Raw genomic sequence first — 25,867 nt, forward strand, 5'->3', positions numbered from 1 at the left:
CCTATCTTGCACCAAGTACTGCTTGCCCTTTACTCACTGGTCTACATTGAGGTGTTGGGGACGGGGAACCAGTTAAAATTCTCATCCTTTTCTTTAAATTCTTCCACCACCTTGCCTCTCTCTACCTCTTTACTTCCTCCAGCCTTATTACAAACCTCCCAAATTCTCTGTTACACTGACTCCAGCCTCCTTAGCATCAACCTTCCCTTTGCATCACCTTTACCGGCAGTACCTTCAGCCGCCTAGGTCACATGAACTGGAATTACCTCCCTAATCCCCTATGCCTCTATAATACCCTCCTTAAAAGCCACCGATTTGACCAACCTTTTGGTCATCCCGGCTAATCTCTCTTTTTTTGGCTCTATGTCCATTTTCCTCACACTTCTGTGAAGGACTTTGGGATGTTTCTCTACACCAATGCAAGTTGTTGCTGGTCCTGGATCTGTCTATCAAATTTTTCATGGGTAAAAGTTAGTTGGAGAGATTTTTTTTCATATTGTAGCAGCATTTGTAACAAACAAACAAGTTGAGCTTTCCTATGAGGGCCCTTTAGAGGGCTCTGCTTTAATGAGTCTTTGCCACTAACATAGTTGGACAGCAGTTCCCACAAAGGTCTTAAGTTAACAGAATAATGGATGCTTGGGAGTAATTAGCAAGCATTAATCTAATTAAGCAGTTCATATTTAAGTCCTCCTCACTAACATCTGGGGAATTGTGCCAAAATTGGGAGAGCTGTCCCACAGAGTAGTCAAGCAACAGCCCGATATAGCCATACTCACAGAATCATACCTTTCAGCCAACGTCCCACACTCTTCCATCACCATCCCTGGGTATGTCCTGTCCCACCGGCAGGACAGACCGACTAGAGGTGGCGGTACGGTGATATACAGTCAGGAGGGAGTGGCCCTGGGAGTCCTCAACATTGACTCCAGGCCACATGAAATCTCACAGCATCAGGTCAAACATGGGCAAGGAAACCTCCTGCTGATTATCACCTACCACCCTCCCTCAGCTGATGAATCAGTCTTCCTCCATGTTAAGCACCACTTGGAGGAAGCACCGAGGGTAGCAAGGGCACAGAATGTACTCTGGGTGGGGACTTCAATGTCCATCATCAAGAGTGACTCGGTAGCTCCACTACTGACCGAGCTGGCCGAGTCCTGAAGGACATAGCTGCCAGACTGGGCCTGCGGCAGGTGGTGAGCGAACCAACACGAGGGAAAAACCTACTTGACCTCGTCTTCACCAATCTACCTGTCGCAGATGCATCTGTCCATGACAGTAATGGTAGGAGTGACCACCACACAGTCCTCGTGGAGTCGAAGTCCTGTCTTCGCACTGAGGACACCATCCAACGTGTTGTGTAGCACTATAGCCGTGCGAAATGGGGTAGATTCAGAACAGATCTAGCAGCTCAAAACTGGGCATCCATGAGGCGCTGTGGGCCATCAGCAGCAGCAGAATTGTATTCCAGCACAATCTGTAAACTCATGGCCCGGCATATTCCTCACTCTACCATTACCAACAAGCCAGGGGATCAACCCCGGTTCAATGAGGAGTGTAGAAAAGCATGCCAGGAGCAGCACCAGGCGTGCCTAAAAATGAGGTACCAACCTGGTGAAGCTACAACTCAGGACGACATGCATGCTAAACAGCGGAAGCAACATGCTATAGACAGAGCTAAGCGATTCCACAACCAACGGATCAGATCAAAGCTGTGCAGTCCTGCCACATCCAGTCGTGAATGGTGGTGGACAATTAAACAACTAAAAGGAGGAGGAGGCTCTGTAAACATCCCCATCCTCAATGATGGCGGAGTCCAGCACTTGAGTGCAAAAGACAAGGCTGAAGCGTTTGCAACCATCTTCAGCCAGAAATGCCGAGTGGATGATCCATCTCGGCCTCCTCCCGATATCCCCACCATCACAGAAGCCAGACTCCAGCCAATTCGATTCACTCCACGTGATATCAAGAAATGGCTGAGTGCACTGGATACAGCAAAAGTTGTGGGCCCCGACAACATCCCGGCTGCAGTGCTGAAGACTTGTGCTCCAGAACTAGCTGCGCCTCTAGTAAAGCTATTCCAGTACAGCTACAACACTGGCATCTACCCGACAACGTGGAAAATTGCCCACATATGTTCTGTCCATAAAAAGCAGGACAAATCCAATCCAGCCATTTACCGCCCCATCAGTCTCCTCTCAAACATCAGCAAAGTGGTGGAAGGTGTCGTCGACAATGCTGTCAAGCAGCACTTACTCACTAATAACCTGCTCACCGATGCTCAGTTTGGGTTCCGCCAGGACCACTCGGCTCCTGACCTCATTACAGCTTTGTTTCAAACATGGGCAAAAGAGCTGAATTCCAGAAGTGAGGTGAGAGTGACTGCCCTTGACATCAAGGCAGCATTTGACCGAGTGTGGCACCAGCAACCCTAGTAAAATTGAAGTCAATGGGAATCAGGGGGAAGACTCTCCAGTGGCTGGAGTCATACCTAGCACAAAGGAAGATGATACTGGTTGTTGGAGGCCAATCATCTCAACCCCAGGACATATTGCTGCAGGAGTTCCTCAGGGCAGTGTCCTAGGTCCAACCATTTTCAGCTGCTTCATCAATGACCTTCCCTCCATCATAAGATCAGAAATGGGGATGTTCGCTGATGATTGCACAGTGTTCAGTTCCATTCGCAACCTCTCAGTTAATGAAGCAGTCCGTACCCGCATGCAGCAACACCTGGACAACATCCAGGCTTGGGCTGATAAGTGGCAAGTAACATTCATGTCAGACAAGTGCCAGGCAACGACCATCTCCAACAAGAGAGAGTCTAACCACCTCCCCTTGACATTCAACGGCATTACCATCGCCGAATCCCCCACCATCAACATCCTGGGGGTTACCATTGACCAAAAACTTAACTGGACCAGCCACATAAATACTGTGGCTACAAGAGCAGGTCAGAGGCTGGGTGTTCTGTGGTGAGTGACTCACCTCCTGACTCCCCAAAGCCTTTCCACCATCTACAAGGCACAAGTCAGGAGTGTGATGGAATACTCTCCACTTGCCTGGATGAGTGCAGCTCCAATAACACTCAAGAAGCTCGACACCATCCAGGACAAAGCAGCCCGCTTGATTGGCACCCCATCCACCACGCTAAACATTCACTCCCATCACCACCGGCGCACTGTGACTGCAGTGTGTACCATCCACAGGATGCACTGCAGCAATTCGTCAAGGCTTCTTCGACAGCACCTCCCAAACCCGCAACCTCTACCACCTAGAAGGACAAGGACAGCAGGAACATGGGAACAACACCACCTGCTCGTTCCCCTCCAAGTCACACACCATCCCGACTTGGAAATATATTGTCGTTCCTTCATGGTCGCTGGGTCAAAATCCTGGAACTCCCTATCTAACAGCACTGTGGGAGAACCTTCACCACACGGACTGCAGCGGTTCAAGAAGGCGGCTCACCACCACCTTCTCAAGGGCAATTAGGGATGGGCAATAAATGCTGGCCTCGCCAGCGACGCCCACATCCCATGAACGAATAAAAAAAATGTTAAAACATTGATAGCAAAACTTTATTTAAATCATCTGAGCATTGAAATTGGATTATCAACTTAAACTCCTCCCTTGCATTTTTTTAATATATAATGTTTCACTTTTATATAAAAGTTTTATTGTTAGTGTTGGCAAAATTGTTATTGTGCTGTGCATCTCCGATGTGAATTAATCAGCACAAACAGTGCCGATGTCACTAACGCTGGTTTGTATATCAGGAAAGGTTACATTATTTATAAAGAATACATAAAGATGTGTATGCTGGCCATATTTAACAAAATTTATTACTGTATGTATAACTAATGGGTTCAGTGTGACTCACAGAATTCCATAGAATGTACACAATGTAGCCATGTTTCAGTTATTCCTACTACATCTGGTTCCTCACTGTGGATTATTGTCTCCACTTCTGTTTTACTTTGGATGCTGTGTACATTGCTGTACAGGCAGTTTAATTCACCTTTAATAGTTGTTCCTTTTACTTTATTTTTAACAGTCCTTTTATACTTCTGTTTTTTTAAACTGTATTTGTTCCTTGGCTGTATATGTTATCTTTATTCCTTACCCTGGTCTGACCTTTACACTCATCTCCTATTTGTTTTATCTTCAAGCTTTTGTTATTGCTACCAGATCTCCAACACCCCCCCACCCCCACCCAAGCTTGCTAGTTTAAAGCCTTATGCACCGCCCTATTTATCCTTTCCGCTAGGTCTCTGGTCCCATTCTGGTTCAGGTGGAGCCCGTCCCAGCAGTACAGCTCCTTCCTGTCCCAGTACTGGTGTCAGTGTCCCATGAAATGAAGCCCCGTCCTTCCCACACCACTCTTTCAGCCATGCATTAATCTTTCCCATCTGCCTATCCCTATGCCAATTATTACGTGGCTCGGGTAGTGAACATGAAATTACCATCCGTGAGGTCCTGCCTTTTAATTTAGTTCCTAGCTTCTGATATTACCTTAGCAGCACCTCCTCCTTGTTCTTCCTTATGTCATCGATGCCAGCATCGACCACGATAACGGGATCCTCCCGCCCCCTTTCCAAGTTCCTCTCTGGTTGCTCCGAAATGTCCTTTACCCTTGCACCAGGTAGGCAACACACCCTCCTGGACTCTCGGTGGCGACTGCAGAGGACGCCATCTATCCCCCGATTATAGAATCCCCTTTGACCACAACCTTTCTATTGACTCATACCGTGACTAACCTATGGTAGTGCAGTCCTGTGTATTTCTTCAGATGTTGCTTTGTCAATTTGAGGTTGCAGCTTGAACTATGGGCTGATGTGTTTTACAAAAAATTACCAACGATTTGATCTTTGTCGAAAGTCATACAGCTGATGTTTTAAGAAAACATATAATTACACAAAGTTTAGAATGAAGACGAGTAATCACTTTTTTAAAAAAATTAAGGGTTTGTGAATGGCCCATTAATGTCAGTTTGGGAGAAAAACTTCTGCTGGTAGCAAAGTGGATGATGTGTACTGCTGTAAAGGCATAGTCAGATGGCATATTTAATGATCTTTACTTTTCTCAATACCATTCTTCTTGACTTTAGCTGCAGTAAAACAAATCCCAAACATATATTAATGTGCATCAAAAACAGATGAGCATTATCTTTAATGTGTATGTGCATCTATATCATTTCAAATGCAAGATTTCAAAAGTTTAACTAACATAAAGTACGGTCTGTCAGACAGCCAAAAAGGACAAAAGGGCTTTGTGCCAGCAGAAAACACCAGACACTTCATAAGTGACCTGTCAACTAGTAAATACAATGAGTTATTTTATTAGTTTTCTTTTTGGTAACGATCGTAACTTACGCGTCCAATCTTATTTTTTTCAGTGCCACCATCTCTCCCGTCACTTTATTCATGGCTTTGTAGACCACTCCGTAAGTTCCCTCTCCGATCTTCTCCACTTTCTGGAAGTTGTCCATGGCCCCGTCGCTCACTACTCACCACTCGAACCCCACGGCTGCTGCTGCTGTTGTTGTTGTTGATGACATGGCGCGCGCCCGCCCCCCTCCCCTCGCTTCCCCGCGCGTTCCAAACCTAACCGTCTCCTCTGGTCCGCCGCGCGTCGCTAATCTGCTCGGAGACACCCACACTTTCCCGCGTGTTCGTCGCACAAGCGCGCTTCCTATTGGCCCACTGTGACGTTAATCAGGTGACGTAATCACGCTCTCCGGCATAGTTATACCGAAGCAGACTTCAAGTCAAACCACCCAGTGATTTTGAAGTCCAGAACGTACATCATCCAGCGTCACACGTGAAACTGGCCAGTTGGATAAGGTACTAGAAGGGGACAGTTATGTGTCACCATTTTTAGGGGGGGGGGGGGCGGGGAGAGAGGACGCCATTCGCATTTGTGAGCTTTTACAGTGCAACCAGCGTCCGGTGAAAAATCCCTTTCCGCACGTAGGACAGCCAGTGCAGTGTTCCATTTTAGTGTGCGATTACCCGAAAACTTACTATAGCAAATCACCAGCTGTGCACATCTATAATTTTTTTTAAGGCTCAGACCCATGGTATAAACTGACAGTTTTTAAATAGATTTACAGACATTTTCTTTAAACAAAGCTCGAGCCGATAAATGAGATTAGAATGAACGATTTCTTTTTGGGTGTAAAATAGGGTTGCCAATCTTCCAGGAACCTCCAGGAATTAAAGATTAAACTCCTGGACAGTGCTACGAGCAACCAATGAGAAAAATCATAGTGGCATTAATAAAGTGTTTTTGTCATTTTCTAGAGCACTTTAATTTATTAATTATAAAAATATGGGAAAAAAGGCTGATTGACTGGGGTGGGTGGTTGAGCAGGAAGGCATGGTGAAACCTCCAGCCATACATCCAGAGTTGGCAACCCTAGTGTAAAAAGTTATTCTGGCTAGCCAGATTTTCCACCTATTGAAAATAACTGGGTAAAAAATGTAGCTTGGTAGGTTTGGATAGGTGTCTCATTCTTAATATGCTGAGTGTACATTATACACAAACTTCTTTACTACTTTAGATTGGCATTTACATAGTAATACTTGGCTCAGTGTAGTACTGTTGCCTCAGAGTTCAGAAGGTTGTGGGTTCAAGTCCCAATCCAGAGACTTCAGAGTACTGAGGGAGTGTTGCACTGAGGTGCCATCTTTCAGATGAGATGTTAAACCGAGGCCCCGTCTGCCCTCACAGGTAGATGTAAAAGATGGCATTATTTCAAAGAGCATGAGAGTTCTCCTGGTGTCCTGGCCAATATTTATTCCTTAATCAACATTATTAAAAACAGATTAACTGGTCATTATCTCATTGCTGCTTATGGGAACTTGCTCTGCGCAAATTGGCTATCGCATTTAATACATTAAAACAGTGACTACAGCCAATTAAGTACTTTTGAAGTGTAAAGTGTTTTGGGACATCCTGAGGTCATGAAACACACTATATAAATGCTAGCTCTTTCTAACTTGTATCATCTAAATACATACTGAAAATAATAACGTCCGTAACAGAAAGTTTCTCTAAACTAGAGAATAGACAATCTTGCCAATTAGTCATTTTTAAAAAAACATCTTTTATGATCTTCCAGTATTTGGAAATAGTGATATGGAAGAATAGAATGTAGGAGGAAGGAATAAGCATCTGTGATAAAAAAAAATCACTTCTGTTGCATTGTGACATTTCTATTCTCAGATACAATTCCCAGTAACCAATTCAAGATAAAACATGAAGAATCAAAAACAGCAGGCTGCAACATGAAACTCACCACTGAGGATAGAGTATTGCAGTAACAGTTTCAGATTAGCAGCTGGCAGATGTCGGCTGTAAAATGCACTCTAACTTGCAGGACGAGTACGTACACGTGTGCGCAGAGCTTCGCTCTTGGCTGCTAAATTTTGAATGCTGAATGCCCATTTTTTCCAAAACATTTAAAAAAATCCCTACTTAAGTTGATAAAGTGCCCAAGTCTGGTTAGTGGCAGAATCAGAGAAATTCTACAGCTAGTAATTAAATTTTAACAGGGCAACTTCTTTAAAAGCTGTCTGGCTACACAAGGCTACATTTTGGTACTTCCCAATACGGTGCAGCATAGGTACGCCCTTCAGTATTTCCATCATGTGATGCAGATGCACCATAAACTTAGTTAGCAACTGCAAGTGTTCGAATCAATGTATTGTCATTTTTTCACAATTATTTTGATTACAAAATATATTTAATTTTGTGGTGAAATGCACGCACACAAATTACATCTCTATACATTTTAGTTGATGTTCAAATCAGTCTCATTCTTTCAGTCCAATTCCATTCCACTCTGCAAGTTAGGCATCAATAGGAAGCCAAAACCTCTTTGCACCTATACTAAACTTGCAGTGTAGATAATGTATAAAGGCCTTAACTGACTCTATAAAGTGAAGCAGAGTGGGACTCCCTCCTCCACAGAGTCTCTCACTGCTTCATTCTGGTTCAGGCTGCATTTACACTATAGATTCACACAGACAGTTGTAGCGTAAATGTACCCTTCCAGAAGAGAAGGGCAAGATTCAGTGAAATAGTGTCAGGACTTCAATTTATTTAGCCCAGACTTCCAGTAAGTGGGGCTAGGTGATGGTAAATTATTAGATTTGTGCATATTTAAGGAATCTGTAGTTTATGCATTTCATGGTTATTTGCCCCTGACAAATGGAAGAGAGTTTTCTGTTTTAATCTTCATAGATAATAACACATTTATATTGACTTTCCTTCCCCATCTCCAAAGTTTAACCATTGTCTCCATTCAATCATAATTCATATATTACAGCTTAGACTCATTCCTTCTTCCTAAAACTTGGATTGGCTGGCAACACAGGATCTCTGAATCAAACATCCTAGCTAGTTTGAATACAAAAAAATTATTTTCTGGCCCTTGGTTTTAATAACATCTGTGTTACAAAAAAGTTACCAACATACAAATTATACAACACAAACACTCATCTATTTAATAAAAATAAATTGTAATTTTCTCTTCCAGTAGCTGAACTTTACTAGAATAGATTGAATTTGCCTCCATGACCGCTTTGATCCATGTGTTTGCAATTACAAGTAGTTTGTTCAACTAGGTCATCTACATATTAAATTAATTCATTCACACATATTAAGCACATTAGAAAAACCCAAACTTTGTCAAACTGAAAGAATGTGTGGTTCTGTTCATACATATATTAGAAAAATGACTGAACTTGCATAGTGCATGCAGGCTCTCTGTGTTTTAGTGTTGGTATATTCAGTGTGGGATGACCTCAAAAGCAACCTGGACCAGATACACCTTTGCTAACATATCTATGGATCACCCATCATTCTCGACACCTGTATTGCCCAGATGATGAACTATATTTTGTAAAATTTTCTCTGCTCAATCACTTAGTGACTTTAATTGTGAAAATATGTTGGCTTCCCAAAGATGCCTTAACAGAGCACTAACAACTTTTATTTAACTATATATACAAAAAACACAAAAAATGTTTTTTTAAGAATGTCTACTTTCCACTCCAAAAACTTTTTAAAATAATTTTTTTTTGCATTTTTGTTTGGTACTAGAAATCATAGGAAAACAGTTTCAAACCTTGAACAGTAGAAGTTTAAAAGAAAACAATGGACTGAATTTGGAAGTACACAAATACAAGTTTTGAGAAACAACAGCAACATACAGCATTTTACTGATCCAATAGCAATCAATATTTTGCGATCCTGAACTATGAAAACAGGAATGCTAAAAACAATTGCACGCTTGTATGTTTCAATTAAATAATAATGAATAGATAACATTTTGTTTGGGTTTAACATATAAATGGAGCATCACATGAAAATACAGCTGAACCATATTTATCCTTTCAAGCCTGTCCACTTTGTCCTTATTATGTACTGAAGAATGCTATAACCAAATCAAAGCCTGACTGAAGGTTCTTTCTATTCCAATTATAACATTGAAGTGCCCAATCAACATATTTGTCATTTTCTCTTTGTTTTGGTGTAGGTATAGTTTTGTGAAGTGGATGGATTGGTGCTATAAAGTAGGAAAGTACTGTCACAATGTCTGCAGAGACCATCTTAATCAATGTTCTTCTCTTCCAGTAGCTGAACTATGCTAGAATCCACCTTGTTTCAAGTTTTTAGGCTGTACTTTTAACATTTTTGGACAATCTAGTTTCAGAAACAATTGCCTTCAGTACTCCATTCTCCAGTTGATACAATCCATACACAAAAATGAAATGCAACGGTCCCGCTGCCTAGAACAGGATGCATTTTCTTTCCCAATCAATTTCAGTCAATGAGTTGCACATTATAACAATGTTATTGTTACTGTGTGCATTTCTACAAATGTAAATCTCTCTATTTGACAATTTTACTCAAGCACTGTACAGTAAATTATTAACTTTGCTGCAGTCATGCTCAAACTGTTTCCTCAAAAACTCGTTTCAGAAAATTCCAATGGCAATTCATAGCTCTTTTGCATGGGAATAGGTTAAACCCAAATGACACATATCTGAGCTAAATAATGTTGCATTCTTCACATTACATCAGATATTACAGAAACCAATCACCCTGTAACCTCTGGAGCAATATTTGGCCACCACATATCTCAAAAACAGAACTGAAGTCTAAATGAAAGTACTTCTGAACAATTTCTATGAAGCTGTGACAGTGTACTGAAATCTGTATACTTGCTTCTTACAATATTCTAAATTGAACAACCAAAATGAGTAACATTTTACAAGTAACAGAACACCCTTGAAAGATGAAGAGAAGTTTACAGTTTGCCATTTCTGCTTGGAATATGAACATTTAACACCATCTATTCACCTTAATATGCCAATATTTTTTACTGTTCTGGCCAGAGTCAACTTTTTTTTTTGGGGGGGGGGGGGGGGGAAGGGGGAGGGTGGAGGTGGAGAATGAGAGAAAAAAATGAGGCAAAATTTAAAAAAACAAGACTATAATCTTCTTGTGCTGCCTAGAAGTAAACATACACAGATTTCAGTTTTAAAAAGGTTAGCAATTTCCTACCCCCCAGCCCAAAAAAATACATTCAACATTAGAAACCTCAGATAATAAATAATTAAATTTTCAGTATCACATAAAAGTCTGTTTCATTTATGTTTACATCAATATCCCTGAAGTCCATTGTAGACTTTCTTCACTGGTCCTTGTTTAAGCAGATGCTTTATACCTACAGGATAGAAAAATACAATAATTTTAAAGCCATTTTTGTTTTAAACAATCTCCGTCGATGTAAGGATACAGTTTTCCAGAGTTAAGATGCACCTCAATGTCTCAGTGAACCCACACACTGCCCTCAGATTGGTAGGAATCAGAGTTGCATCCACATTTCTCCACAAGAGTTATTGATTTTTGCTTAAAAAATTTTTTTAAATCTAAAATTCTATCTATATTTAAAAGAACAGTCTATTTTCATGAATTTAAACTTTGAATATTCTAAGCAAGGCATCCATTACATAATTTAGATTTACTTCATTAACACTTAAAAACAAAAGTAATTTAGAACAGGCAATTGCAAAGACCAACAGCAGCTTTTGTTGTTCATACAGAATTAGGTAAGACCAGGTAGAATTAATGTCATATTAGTTGAAATATTATGAAAAAAATTAGTATTTTTTTTACAGTACATAATCATGGATGGATTTACCAGTTCATTGTCATCAGGGTAGAATATCTATTTTTCTATAGGATCTGATAGGGTGAATTGATGCTCAGAACTAGGATGTCAAAGAATCAGATTCTCCTTAGACATCAGGGGGTTACCAGAATTGATGCAATATCAATTGATAGAGATTGACTGCCATGATTAATCGTCAACTTCATTATTGGTGTAGAATGCAACTACCAAGATGATAGAAGGCGAACTAGATGGACCATGGTCTTTTTCGTCTAGAAATTTCTACGTTCCTCCCTTTGAATCTTCCGAATGTTCCTGTGGTGGATTTACACCCACCCATAAACAGTAGCGGATACAGGTGAAAATGGAGGTCATATCTACAATGGAATAGGGCAAGAGGAGTAAAGAATATCACTATCAAAATGACACAGCAAGGGCATGACTTTTTTGGGTACTTCCTTCCCATCCCCAGTCGATGACGGCACTACTTATTTGTATGTGAATATTGAATAAAGAAAAAAAAAATGTGATCTTACAGGCCTGTTCAGAATCTAGCCAAGGTATAAAATACTGATGTTGTTTGACAGCAGAAAGGAAACTATTTAATAAATTAATACTTGCCCTCCTTCTGATCATCGGTAAGTTGTTCCTTGGGGAAATCCACATCAAATGTGATTATTAGGGAGCCTCTAATATTGTTGTTGTCAAAGTTTGGCAACCCCTCTCCTTTCTTCCATAGTTTTGCACCTGGTTTTGTAATCTTGTCTCTAACTACATGGACCTGAAAAAAGATGCAAAATAGAATCAAAAACAATTTTCTAAAGAGATAAACATTAAACTTCCAAAAGTAGGCTTACAGTGATGTACACAAATTTACTACTTCACGCAGAAATCAGCATCACGACACTTAATTGTGAACACATATAATTTTATTCCATTTTTATCACCGTGTATATGAAATCGATCAGAATGGTCCTTAACTGTACTAATGTCATAAATCAAGAAGCACACTGACTGTTCTCAATCTCAATGAAGACAATCCTGATTAGTATTAACAAATAAAGCTATGTATGAATGACAATCCTCTTACCTTGTGACCATCCAAATGAGAAATATCCATTTCAAAACCGATCAGCGCTTCCACTAATGAAATTGTGACATTAGTGTAGAGGTCATCACCCCGTCTCTCAAATACTGGGTGCCTAAAACAAAGGAGTTACTAATGAGAATGAAACTAGTTTTTATTAAAGAATTTTTTTGCTATAATTGAATATAGTAAATTATACTAAGACAATTTTTTTAAACAAACATAAGACTTGCATCTAGCCTGCACCACAATTGAGATATCGCACCTCAAAGAATGAAAAGTATTAAAAACAAAGAGAAAGTTAGTCAATTCCTGCTGGCTTTCCCTGACTTAGATAAACTGGTGTGTTGCCAAGGGCAAGACCTGGAGATTTACATGCAACTACCAATCTACAGAAGTATTCCTCAACAATTACTCTCTAATCCACTCTGCTGTCTGACTCTTTATCCAACATTAAGTGATTGATAAATAAATATGCAAATAAATAATTCAATTCATAGAATCATACAGCACAGGAGACCATTTGGCCCATAGTGTCTGTGTGGCTCTTTGAATGAGCTATCCAATTAGTCCTACCCCATGCTCTTTCCCCAATAGCCCTACAAATTTCTCCATTTCAAGTATATATTCAATTCTCTTTTGAAAGTTACTATTGAATCTGCTTCCACCACCCTTTCAGATAGTTCATTCCAGATCAGAACAACTTGCTGCGTAAAAGAAATTCTCCTACTTTCCCCCCTGAATTTTTTTGCCAATTATCTTAAATTTATGACCTCTGGTTACCGACCCTCCAGTTTATCCCTGTATCAAAACCCCTCATAATTTTGAGCACCTCTATTAAATCTCCCCTCAACCTTCTCTGCTCTGACAACAATCCCAGTTTTTCTAGTCTCTCCATATGACTGAAGTCTCAACTCTGGTACCATTCTGGTAAATCTCCTCTGCATTTGATATCCTTCCTAAAGTGTGGTGTCCAGAATTGGACACAATACTCTAGCTGAGGCCTAACCAATGATTTATAAAGGTTTACCATAACTTCCATGCTTTTGTACTCTATGCCTCTATTTATAAAGCCAAGGATCCCATATGCTCTCTCTTTTCCTGCACCACCTTTAAAATGGTACCATTTAGTTTATATTGCCTCTCCTCATTTTTCCTTCCAAAATGCATCACTTCACACTTCTCTGTGTTAAATTTCATCTGCCACGTGTCTGCCCATTTCACCAGTCTGTCTAAGTCCTCCTGAAGTCTGCTACCATCATCCTCACTGTTTACTACATTTCCAAGCTTTGTGTCATGTGCAAACTTTGAAATTATGCCCCCTAGACCCAAGTCCAGGTCATTAATATATATCATTGAGTCAGAACGTTCTACAACTCAAGATGGGTAAAACCAAAGCCCTTCTGTTCATCTCCCCCCAAAAAAAACTCAAGCTCCCAATTTCGCCTGTACCCTGGTTGCTCACACAGGCTATATCCAACAGTGCGCAACCCTGGTATTCTAAATGACTTGTAGCAGAGATTAAAACCCATATCATAGCCATCACTAAAACACCTACCTACAGCTCTGCAACATTACCTTCCTCTGCTCTTACTGCAAGCCTGCTGCAGAAACCTTCATCCACATCTTCATCGCCTCCAGGCTCAATTTGGTAAATGCTCTTCAGTCTCCTGAGCTTCACCCTAAATGAGCTCTGACTCATGCAAAACTCCACCGACTCCCACACTCCAATATACTTAATTCAAAATCCTTATTCTTATTACAAATCCTTCCATGTCCTCAGCACTCCCTACCGTTGCAACTTGCTCCAGTCAAGTGTGCCAGGAGGTGCCCTCTGCTCTTCCAACTCTGACTTTCTGTGCATCCTGGCCCCTGCATTTGGTGGTAGAGCCTTCAGCTGTCTCAGCCCTACATTCAAATTCTCTTTCTAAATCCTTAACTTTTCTAACTATCTGCCCACTTTCAAAAGCCTACTCTTTGACCACGCCTTTGGTCACTCCCCTTCCTGCTCTTCCAACCTGCTCTGACTGTTATTTTTCCCTATGTTAAGCGACTTACTAGCTTAATGGTGCTACATAAATGCAAGTTGTTGTTGTAATTGATCTCACAATGGGCCTACTTAGAGTACTTCCTCACGGGGAGTACCTCAGCAGTGGCTTAAAGAGACAGGCCACATTAAAGGCAGCTCGATCTCAATAGCTAAACATCACAACAGTGCTCCAGGCCCTGGACTATCCATGAGCAATGCCATGGGAGATGAACTAGTTCTTCTTAAAAAAATACATTGCTCACTCTTCTTTCAGGTCAGGAGTGGAGCAGTCTGAGGTACAGAGTTTACACTAACAATGTCACCAAGTGATTGCTTGAGAGGAGATACACTTTTAGATACAAAGCTGAACCATCAACTTACTCCTCCTGAAGCTATACTACTATTACAATGGCTGCTGCTTAGCATACTTATCTTAACAGCCATTTTGTTGGGTATATTACAGCATAAATTCTGTAATCAAGACATTCATATAATGCTTAGTGTGGTTAGAAATGCAAAACCTTTTAAATTGCTTATACAGTTTATCATACTGGCAAATTAATTCAGGATAATATAACAATTACGGATTTTTGTACAAAGCAAAAGTCTTTGAAAATTCCTACAAGATGATATTTCACTAAATTGCTGCTATAAAACATGCCATCTGATGCTCCATCTAGTGACCTGATGAGAACTGCATCAATTCAGCCAACAATGGCAGGCAAGTTTGAATAAGCTTTAAATCTTGGATTGAAAGTTGTAAGCCTATGTATGGGTGGGGAATCCAACCCTCCACCACTGGAGCTTTTGGGTTGTCCCCATTTATGTATGAAAGAGAAAATTACTAGCTGGGACAAAACAAAATTAAATTCACTTCTTGGGTCATTAGTCTTATATAGAGATGTAAATCAAAGAATTTCTCACTTTAAAACCTTTATTCTGAATTTCAGATCCCCAGGCTCTCCATCTATGTGAGGTTCACCTGTACAGAAAACAGAATGTGCAACTTCAACACAATAAAGGTATCAGTTTTATAAATACAAAACCCACTTGGTGAAACCAATTTGGAAATAGTTTTTGCCAACATTTTACAAAAGCAAGAAAGGAGCTGAACTCATATTTGGATTTTTTTTTACTTTAACATAAATTTGTTTTTACAGACACATGCACATACATCTTTGTCCTAGTGAAAATTTTGGTACAGCTTAAGTGTCAGCTTAGCTGAGTGGTAGCACTCTCTCCCGAGTCAGAAGGTCATGATTTCAAGCCCTACTCTAGTTCAAATTTGCATATTTAAACCGTTGCCCGCCTGTTTTGAGCAGGAGCGGTGGGGATGCATTTAAGCGCCTGCCTGAAAATTGAATCAGGCGGGCATATGGGTCTCCAAGGTCCCAACCTGATTGTACTTGGCCGGTTGCCATTTTTCAGGAGGTGGGAGGAGGCCAGTAAGTGACCTCCATATTATATTTTGATATGAGCAGCCTCCCAAAAGGAATCATTTTCACCCAAGACCAGTTCTTCACAATGAACATCATTTTGGCATTCCCATCCCCCTTACCGAGCAGATTCACTCCCCATTAAGGAGCATTTTGTCCATGCTCCCCCCCACCCCCAAGCACAACTGAGCAGATTCTCTCTTCTCTCCTCAATTTCTTCCAGCCCTCCTCCCCACATTGCTGCATTCCAGCCATATTCCCCCATGGGACTATTAGGCAACATGCCCATCTTCCAAGCAACATTTCAGCCCCTGACCCCCTCTTTTAAAGATGAAGTGACAGGAAAATGGATAGATAGATGGCTTCTTACTGCCAAGCTAATCTTGGAGTTACTAACCAGGTTATCATATCCTTTAGTTTAAAACAAAGGAAACCCACTTGTCAACATAACGTCCCTTACAATCCCATTATTTTACAAGGCATGCCTAAATAACAATAGCCAAGGAGATCCCATGCAGCCTGCTGTTCGGCACTGACTTGAATGGGGCCAAGATTTAATTTTCCACAACCATACCTTCTCCAATAAAAGGATATTCCATTCCATCCCTAACACCAGGTTCTATCTCCACCTCAAGTGTCCTCTCCTCATTTACAAGCCTAAAATTGAAATAGAAAAAAGGAGGAATGTATGCATTTAAAAAAGAAATATAGAAGTTTATTCACTAAATTGATTACTATGTGTAATTCATTATATGATAGCACTTTTTCTGCTACAACAAAACAATGTCAAATGTTATCCATATACATTTGGGATAGGTTATATTTAGAAACTATCTCCCACTTGGAAGAGGTTTAAAAACTTATGAAATGCCTTTTCCGATAAACTAACTGCTACTCCAAACACTTCAGGATTCAATTTAATACTTTATTTTGATAAATTGTTATACAAAAATTGTCAAATGAAAAGACTCAGAAGGGAAGATGGGTAGGGTGTTAAGCAGCAGTGGTCTAATAGCGTTGTCCAAAAATACACTTTACACAAGAACAAAAAAATTGCTTTTTTTTTTAAAAATATACTTCGCTAAAAAATAGTCCAGTTTCTTTTGCAATTGGTGCTACCAGTCTCCTTAAATAGAGAATATAAAGCTGAAAATGTTAAAACTAATACTCACTTAATATTGGGACATTCATCACAAACCATCTCCTGGGTCATCTGGAACCTTCCAGGGCCCAACTGTGTGGTTCTCATTTCCTGTCTACAGTTGCATTTCCTCTTTCCTGGAGCTTGCTTTGCCACTGGCTTGTTTCTTATAACCTGTAATGTTGTTCATAACTGTTGTTTAGCCACAACATTTATAATTAGTTCTTCAAAATATTATGAGATCCCTAAATAATTTACAATGCATTGTGGATTACTACATAAGTTCTCTACAAAGTACAAATTACTGTAAAAAATCATTGTATTGCGCTGTAAAGATAGTGAAGTCAACTGCTCCTTCTCTTGTTGACTCAATGGATGTGGTTCGACACTGAGCCACATAGATCAGGAAGGTTACAGGTTTCCGGCAAGTTAGCCACACGAGCTGTGGTGATGGTGAGGCAGGAGTACAACTGACCTCATTGTCCCTAAGTTTGGGGAGGGAGGGAAGAAGGAAACGCTAGATTAGCACTACCAATCACCATCCAGCAACGTCTGCTGGGCTACAAACAATATGTCCAATAATATAATCTAGGCAAACATGTAAAAAATATTCACTTTAATGAAGTACCAGAGGGTGCCTTTTGAACTATTTCCCAGCAAAGAGTAAATGCTTTGGGGAAAAGAGGTGGGGGGGGGGGGGGGGACCAGAAAGAAAACTGGTGGTAAAAAAAACATTTAAAGGCTTAGACAATTTAGTAAGTAAACAGATTTTAATATATAGTTCCTTATTTACAGGAAGAAAACTGGTTTTATTTATGAGCTGCAATCCATAAGATGTCCAGTGATATGATCCTATCCAGAATGCATTCCAGTTGGGAATACCTAAATCACACATTAGAAACATGTATAATATAAAAATACTAAAGACTTTATTGTACGACGTGAATGCTGTTCATGTTACACGAATGCCACAGTACATTGCAAAACATGTCTGCCAAATTACAATGTAAAACATGTAAATTGTGGATCAAGAGATTAGATTTATGGTTTAGTGTGATTTGTTGTTCCAAGTCAAAATCATTCATGCTCAAAGTTAATTTATTAACCAAAGAACTATTCCTTCCCAAGACTGCTAAAGTACATAAAGTTATAACAGATTAGTGACTGAGATGTAATTTTGCAACCTAACAACAGATCACAGGTGTAACAATAAAGAACAGTTCCCACTCAACTCAGTCTCACGTTACAATATTTTTAAGAATGTATCTGGTGTTATTTTGCCTTTTTAGTTAATGCATTTTAAGACTAGGACGTCCTTGGTTTGTTGGGCAACAGTCGTGGACGCAGACTATTTTCATGCTTTTCCAACCAGAAACAATAGAGGTACGTGTGCGTATGAATGAATCGTCCTACTTTAAGCAATATATGCTTGTACTGCCACTTCCAGTCCCAATGTCAATGAAGCATGAGAGGGGGTGTATTGCAATCCTTAACATGATATTGAAGAACTAAGAATGAAGATCCACATCTATTTTGTTACATTATTTTAAAACAAATTTAGCATAATACATTGCTAATTGGTAAGCCTGTTGCTCTGCCCATCTTTTAACCATCCCAACACAAAAAGGAAGCAATAGTGACAAACAAGGTCTTCAGTGGCCTCATTTACACAAGGGCACCAACGTATAGACAGCTAATTAGAAGCAAGTTGAACTAGGTAACATATTTAAACTGAATGATCTATTGTTGAGAAAGTGAGGAATAAAATCAGAGTGTTTTCCATCAGGTGTTTTGATAAAAAGCAGTGCAATTTAAATATAACAATAGCTTATAGAGAAGCTACACAAATGCAGCAATTACTAAATACTGGATTTTTGGTTGCCATTTTAATGCTTACTTCTACAAAATTGCCTGAATACACTTCTTCAAGTGTAACTTCAAGGTCCACTATAATGTCACTTCCTCGAGGAATGTTCCGGTCTTGGTGCCGTGGGCCTCCTCCAAACATAAAACCAAAGTCTCCAAAGAAGCTACAAGACAAAAATAAAATGATTTAGTAAGAATAAACAAAATTTAATAAATAACAGCATACAAAACATTTTTGATCCATACAGTCCAAGGAGGTCCCAAGTTCAGTTCTTTGTCCATGCTAAGTTAGTAGGGGCGCTACAATCAGCTGCAGTGCTGTTGGGATAGGGCTTCGTCATGGTCCCCATTCCTGATCGCTACACACAACCTCTAGCTTAAGGATTGGCCCTGTGCTTTGTGTCAACTTTAAACTGTGACAATTGGAAATAAAGCCCACACTTCCATTTAAAGCTTGTTTCTTAGCAAGTGAAAATAAGTACATTATTCCCTCAGAATCCAGTGAAAACTGAATTTATCAGAAATCACAAGTTGGTAAGATTAGAGTCCCACAGATGGAGAACTGGTCACAAACATAACCCTGAAGTAGTTTAAGCCCTGACATTAAAAGTGCAAAGAAGAGCTCCACTTACTGTGAAAATATGTCATCATGGGAACCTTGACGACCTTCCTTTAAACCCTCTTCACCATACATGTCATACTGTTTTCTCTTCTCTTCATCAGACAAAACCTATCAAAGTATAGTTAACAGTGAATAATTAAAAACAGGTCAGTTTTCTACATTTCCCAACTGATAATTTACTTAATGTATAGCCAGATAAAATTAAGCTGGCGTGAGAGCAGCTTGAGTAGAACCTCAGAGGCACATTGCAGTTCTAGCTACAATCACACGATGAGACAAGAGATTTTCTTCCAAAATAAACACAGCTTTCAGCACTACCTAAATTCACAGGACCAAATTCTGAACATGTTTACCCATAACCCCAGATCAAGTTCAGGGAAGCTAAACCAAAGATCCTCCTCTTTATTGCCATCTCAAGGCAGATGGGCTTGTACGCATCCTACCTTTATAGCAGGATGCGGTAGAGAAAATCAATTCTATGAAGAATTTTGTACTGCAATAATAGCACGTCAGGACTTTACAATCGTGTATCTATAATACACAAAAAAGTCTGGATTCAAATCTAGTCCTAGGCATTCTGTTGCACAATCACCCCTGCCCTTGGAATCTCCGTTCCTCCGCCTAAAACAAACTGGTAAACCTTAGAAGTGAACTTGGCTTTTCCCACATTAGTGATCAGGAAATTTTCCAGATTGAGAACAGATTCCAACATTGATCTGAATTGTGAAAACTTCCTGGAGGATGAGAAGACTCCAAATTCTTTATTCACATACATATTCAAATTATGCTAACTTGCTTTCTGGGGAAAAGGGGTGTTCTAAACCTCAGCTTGCACCATGCGTCCCATTTTAGAGCACACCCCAAAATCCAAATAACAGCTGAACTTTAGAAATCAACTCTGTGAAAGGCCTTGCTCAGTGAACAAGGTTAACTGGTAACTGTGCCACAATAAGTCATTTCTGACTGGGTGTGGCAAGGGAAAAAAAGCACCCAAGAGAATTTTCTGGACTGCAGGCTACATATCAAATTAAATAACCTAGGATTGGTGAGACCATTCTCACCTGCTCAATTCTTTTGTGAAGTTGAGGTTGGTGCCCTCAGTTAACACTCCATATTTTGATTTGCTCATGCTTTTAACGGGTGCATAAAAAGTGAAGTGGGTAATAGGTATTCTTGATGGGTATATTCCAAACTCAACTGCCTCTGTTCCAGGCATTAACTTAGTAAAATCTTAGGGGCTAGATAGATATCTAGATAGATAGTACCTTGCTCTCTAAGATTTTATCTAAGAAATTTTAACTTCTTATTCATTCCCTCCCCGTATCGCTCGCATTTTTTCCAGGAGGTATGCCAAATTCAGAAAGGTGGTGGCACTGTATTGTGTATGAACATATGCTTACTTTCAGAGAAGTTGAAGTTTTTGTTTGAATTTTAACTTCATCAAGAAAATGTTCTTTTTTTTTTAAAAAACCTCTCCTACTTATATATATATAATCATATAGAATGGTTACAGCACGGAAGGTGGCCATTCAGCCCATTGAGCCTATGCTGACTCTTTGTAACAGCAATCCTGTTAGTCCCACTTGCCCGCTCTTTCCCCGTAGCCCTGCAAATTTCTTCCCTTCAAGTATTCACCCAATAATCTTTTGAAAGTCACGATTGAATCTGCTTCCACCACCCTTTCAAGCAGTGCATTCCAGATCATAACTACTCGCTGCGTAAAAAAGTTTTTCCTCATGTCGCCTTTGGTTCTTTTGCCAATCATCTTAAGTCTGTGTCCTCGGGTTCTCGACCCTTCCGCCAATGGGAACAGTTTCTCTTTATTTACTTTATCTAAATCCTTCATGATTTTGAACACTTCTATCAAATCTCCTCTTAACCTTCTCTGCTCTAAGGAGAGTAACCCCAGCTTCTCCAGTCTATCCATATAACTGAAGTCCCTCATCCCTGGAACCATTCTAGCAAATCTTTTCTGCCACCCTTGCTAAGGCTTTCACATCCTTCCTAAAGTACGGTTCCCAGAAATGGACAATACTCCAGCTGTGGCCGAACCAGTGTTTTATAAAGGTTCAACATAACTTCCTTGCTTTTGTACTCAATGCCTCTATTTGTAAAGCTCAGGATCCCATGCTTTTTAACCACTTTCTCAACCTGTCCTGCCACCTTCAAAGATTTGTGCACGTATACCCCTGCACCCCCTTTAGAATTGTCCCATTTAGTTTATATTGCCTCTCCTCAGTCTTCCTGCCAAAATGTATCACGTCGCACTTCTCTGCGTTAAATTTCATTTGCCATGTGTCTGCCCATTCCACCAGGCTATCTATGTCCTCTTGAAGCCTATTACTATCCTCCTCACTGTTTACAACACTTCCAAGTTTTGTATCATCTGCAACTTTTGAAATTGTGCCCTGTACGCCCAAGTCCAAGTCATTAATATATATCAAAAAAAGCAGTGGTTCTAGTTCCGACCTCTGGGGAACACCACTGTATACTTTCCTCCATTCTGAAAAACAACCGTTCATCACTAATCTCTGTTTTCTGTCACTTAACCAATTTTGTATCCATGCTGCCATTGCCCCTTTTATTTCATGGGCTTCGATTTTGCTGACAAGCCTATTATGTGGCACTTTATCAAACGCCTTTTGAAAGTCCATATACACAACATCAACCACGTTGTCCTCATCAACCCTCTCTGAGTTTTTTGATGAGGTAACAATCAAGTTAGTTAAACACAATTTGCTTTTAACAAATCCGTGCTGGCTTTCATTTATTAATCCATACTTGTCCAAGTGACTATTAATTTTGTCCTGGATTATCATTTCTAAAAGCTTCCCCACCATCTAGGTTAAACTGACGGGTGTGTAGTTGCCGGGTTTATCCTTACACCTTTTTTTGAACAAGGGTGTAACATTTGCAATTCTCCAGTCCTCTGGCACCACCCCAGTATCAAAGGAGGTTTGGAAGATTATGGTCAGCACCTCTGCAATTTCCACTCTTACTTCCCTCAGCAACCTAGGATGCATCCCATCTGGACCGGGTGACTTAAGTACTTTAAGTGCAGCTAGCCTTTCTAATACCTCCTCTATCAATTTTTAGCCCATCCCAGTATCTCAACTATCTCCACTTTTACTGTGGCTTTGGCGGTATCTTCTTTCTTGGTAAAGCCAGATGCAAAGTACTCATTTAATACCTCAGCTATGCCTTCTTGTTCCATGCGTAGATCCCCTTTTTGGTCCCTAATCAGCCCCACTCCTCCTCTTACTACCAGTTTAATATTTATATGCCTATAAAAGACTTTTGGATTCCCTTTTATGTTAGCTGTCAGTCTATTCTCATACTCTCTCTTTGCCCCTCTTATTTCCTTTTTCACTTCTTCTCTGTACTTTCTACATTCAGCCTGGTACTCACTTGTATTATCAACCTGACATCTGTCATACACACCCTTTTTCAGCTTCATCTTACTCTCTATCCCTTTCATCATCCGGGGAGCTCAGACTTTGGTTGCCCTACCTTTCCCCCTCATGGGAATGTACCTAGACTGTACACAAACCATCTCCTCTTTAAAGGCTGCCCATTGTTCGATTACGGTTTTGCCTGCTAATCTTTGATTCCAGTTTACCCGGGCCAGATCCATTCTCAACCCACTGAAATTGGCACTCCTTCAATTAAGTATTTTTTTCTCTAGATTGCTCCTTGTCCTTTTCCTTAAGTAATTTAAACCTTATGATACTATGATCACTGTTCTCTAAAAGTGAAACTTTTTTTTAAAAAAGTGCTGGCATGAGTTCTATAAAATGCTGCTATCCTCCTCTGCATATCATGTGATCCATTTTGTAGATTTTCCGATATATAAAATGTAGGTACAATGCAATGATAAATTTGTTTTTTCATAAAGCCAGGTCCCTTCACATAAACTTTCTAAGGAATCCTAGAGGGGTGATTTATTACATCATTATGTACCTATAAATACTCAAGTACAGTTTCTCTGGGATGAGGTGACTCTGAGATAACCTGGAGATAGAAGTTTGGAACAAAGTCAATCCTATGTGGCAAACTCAGTAATCCAATATCTGAATCAGGCAGATCCATTGTATTCAGGGTAACTCCAGTCTGGCTCACTAATAAAACCTGGTGGGGTATGCCCGTCACTGGGGCTGGGGTTCCTCCCACTCAGCTCCAGATAATCCTACAAGTCAATGCCCCAATGCGTAGGGTTGTCCTAGCTGGACAAACTGCAGGAAGCTTTATTTGAAAATAAAAACAGAAAAAGCTGGAAATACAGAAGTCAGTCAGTCAATGCTTCAGGTCTAAGACCTTTCCTCTGGATTGGAAGATATTACAAATGATTAAAAAGGAACAGAACAAAGGGGGATGAGAAAAGAAAAACACACATGAAAAGACTGACTCGTGAAGTGCTAGGGTGAAGGACAACAGATGATATTAGCAGGAGACAAAAGCAGGCATAATGAGAGTAATCAAAGAAATAAAAGACATAAGCAAATTACTTTTCCAGCATTTTCTGTTTTTATTTTAAATAAAAGACATATACGAGAATCAAAGAGTGTGTGAATAGCTAAAGGAGGATAGGTAGAAAGTGAAGCATGAAAAGCCAGCAAGGTGGAGCACGCTCCAGTGATCTGGGAGTCTGTTGGAAGAAAAAGAGGACGTTGACACCAAGGGTGGGCAACTTGCTCCTTCCCCCTTCCCAGAAATGCCAGCCTACCCATTCCACATTGCCAGCACCTACCGCTAGAGAGAAAATGGCAGCTGCAGTTAAGGTCTGAAGTTGTTAAATTTAATGTTAAGGCCAGTGGGCTGCAAAGTGCCTAGTAGAAAGATGAGATGCTGTTCCTCAAGCTTATGTTGAGCTTCACTGGAACAGAGTAAAAGACTAAAGACAGAGGTCAGAGCGGGAGTGGGACAGAGAATTAAAATGACAAGCAACAGGGAGCTTGGGGCTGCACATGTGGACAGAATGGGGGTCTTTAGCAAAGCAGTTACCTAATCTGCGTTTGGCTTCCCTGATGTAGAGGAGACCCCACCGTAAGCAGTCAATACAGAACTTCATTAGCTGTAAGGTGCTTTGGGACATCCTGAGGTCATGGAATGGCACTATATAAATGCAAGTTCTTTCTTTACTAAGTTGGAGGAAGTTCATGTAAATTATTGTCTCACACAGGAAGTGTGTTTGGGACCCTGGGCAGGAGGTGAATGGGCAGGTGTTGCATCTCCTAAACTTACTCAAGTTCTTAACTGGTGAACTGCATGGTTTTAGCTGGTTAAACTCCAGCATTACACACTTGAGAGCCCTAAACTATTAAAAGGGTACCGTGCATTTTTGAGCTGTAGTAAATTCATACATTCTAGAAAATGTTTGTCAGGAAACAGAATACTGCTTAATAGTTCTATTGTTTTAGGAACTTCATTTGAAGTAAATTGACACATTAAGCCAAAAGTAGCAGCGACCTGCAAAAATTATTTTTTTAAAAATATGAAAATTGAGAGGATCTTGCAGCAGCTACTCCAGCAGTCTGTTGGATTAAATTATAAGTGAACGACCTCTCACCTCCCCACTAGTAGCCAATGAGCTGAAGCCACACAGTCTCTCTGACTTGTCATCATTACAACTCAGAACTAAAAAAAAGTGACGAAGACACTTGACATGGAAAGGGCGAATATACCTGCACCTGACCCTCACACAGTAACACTGACATTGCACACACTTATAACCCCCTTACATGTCCCGCTCCGTACCTCATAAGCAGCCCCCAAATCATGGAACTTATCCTGCGCTGCCGGATCGTCCGGGTTTCTGTCGGGGTGCAGCTGCAACGCCAGTTTGCGATAAGCTTTCTTGATATCCTTCACCGAGGCGCTTTTAGAAACCCCCAGGATCTTGTAGAAATCCCGACTGTCCTCCCCAAAAAAAAAACACACAACGAATATAAATAAAATACGCACAATTCAATTAACACTTTATAATACAACAGCACCTTTACTGAAGTAGAGACCTGCACGGGCCAGGGCAATAATCCCTGCAACGTTTTTTCTTGTTTCGATTTGGTCAAAGACAACTGAACAAGTTCCCACCCGGTGGTTACATGGGGCCGGTCTGATGAGTCAACAACCATGCCATGTTCATTCACATTCAGTGAAGGGGGCGAAAGGGCAGCAGGAATCTTGTGCTCCGATAACTGGGCTGAAAATGTAACAATGTCCCTGGCGCCGCGCGCGAGCTCCCGGGGCCACTCACCCTGTCAGCACCTCCCCGCTCAGACACATCAGTACAAGGCAGAGGGAGCGCAGGCTCGCCGCCATGCTGCCCACTTTCCTGCTTCGTTTCGGTTTTTCCGCTGCTGAAGTTGCTCGGTGCGAGCGGCAACTACCGGCAGAGGCACGTCAACGGCATGGCCGCTTCCTCATGGCTGACGCTCTCGCAAGAGGAGGAGGAGCCCAGGCCTCAAACACGTCCTCCCTCTAATCCGGGTTTGGGCTTCC

At 40.6% G+C, this 25,867-nt stretch overlaps 2 protein-coding genes and 1 long non-coding RNA gene across 11 annotated transcripts in view; 1 reads left to right on the forward strand and 2 right to left on the reverse strand.

Annotated features, from left to right (window-relative positions):
• The window catches only part of LOC137323838 (cyclin-dependent kinase 2-like), a 37,230-nt gene extending 31,638 nt beyond the window's left edge, over positions 1-5,592 (reverse strand). For 5 of the 9 annotated variants that reach the window (XR_010963455.1, XM_067987829.1, XM_067987827.1 and 2 more), the window contains exon 1: positions 5,376-5,590. Coding sequence is in view for 8 of the 9 variants with exons in the window: in XM_067987829.1 (XP_067843930.1) it covers positions 5,376-5,491 (116 nt within the window). In the remaining variant the exon portion in view is untranslated. Of the gene's footprint in view, positions 1-5,375 lie in introns of all 9 variants that reach the window. The other 4 variants (XM_067987826.1, XM_067987830.1, XM_067987824.1 and 1 more) reach the window with 3 other exon arrangements.
• Positions 5,593-5,730: 138 nt separating this feature from the next.
• LOC137323839 (uncharacterized) lies at positions 5,731-18,104 on the forward strand. The gene is made up of 3 exons (XR_010963456.1): positions 5,731-5,846; positions 15,255-15,326; positions 17,677-18,104. It is a non-coding gene; the product is annotated as an uncharacterized lncRNA (long non-coding RNA).
• Positions 6,782-25,813, reverse strand: dnajb11 (DnaJ heat shock protein family (Hsp40) member B11). Its single transcript, XM_067987822.1, has 10 exons — positions 25,623-25,813; positions 25,124-25,280; positions 19,380-19,477; positions 18,779-18,911; positions 16,913-17,055; positions 16,315-16,397; positions 15,229-15,286; positions 12,279-12,390; positions 11,810-11,969; positions 6,782-10,741 (listed from the first exon to the last, which is right to left on the reverse strand). Exons 1-10 carry the CDS (start codon positions 25,685-25,687, stop codon positions 10,677-10,679), a joined length of 1,074 nt encoding a protein of 357 aa, XP_067843923.1. The 5' UTR covers positions 25,688-25,813; the 3' UTR covers positions 6,782-10,676.
• Between the last annotated feature and the right edge of the window lie 54 nt (positions 25,814-25,867).

The sequence above is a fragment of the Heptranchias perlo genome, chromosome 7, assembly GCF_035084215.1.
Source record: "Heptranchias perlo isolate sHepPer1 chromosome 7, sHepPer1.hap1, whole genome shotgun sequence".
NCBI lineage: Eukaryota > Metazoa > Chordata > Chondrichthyes > Hexanchiformes > Hexanchidae > Heptranchias > Heptranchias perlo.

Coding starts and splice junctions, on each gene's coding strand:
- dnajb11 (XM_067987822.1), bottom strand. CDS start 25,687: ATGGCGGCGAGCCTGCGCTCCCTCTGCCTTGTACTGATGTGTCTGAGC. Junction 17,056..18,778: donor ATTCAGGCAATTTTGTAGAA/GTAAGCATTAAA, acceptor ACAACATTACAG/GTTATAAGAAACAAGCCAGT. Junction 12,391..15,228: donor TTCAGAATAAAGGTTTTAAA/GTGAGAAATTCT, acceptor CCTTTGTTTTAG/GCACCCAGTATTTGAGAGAC.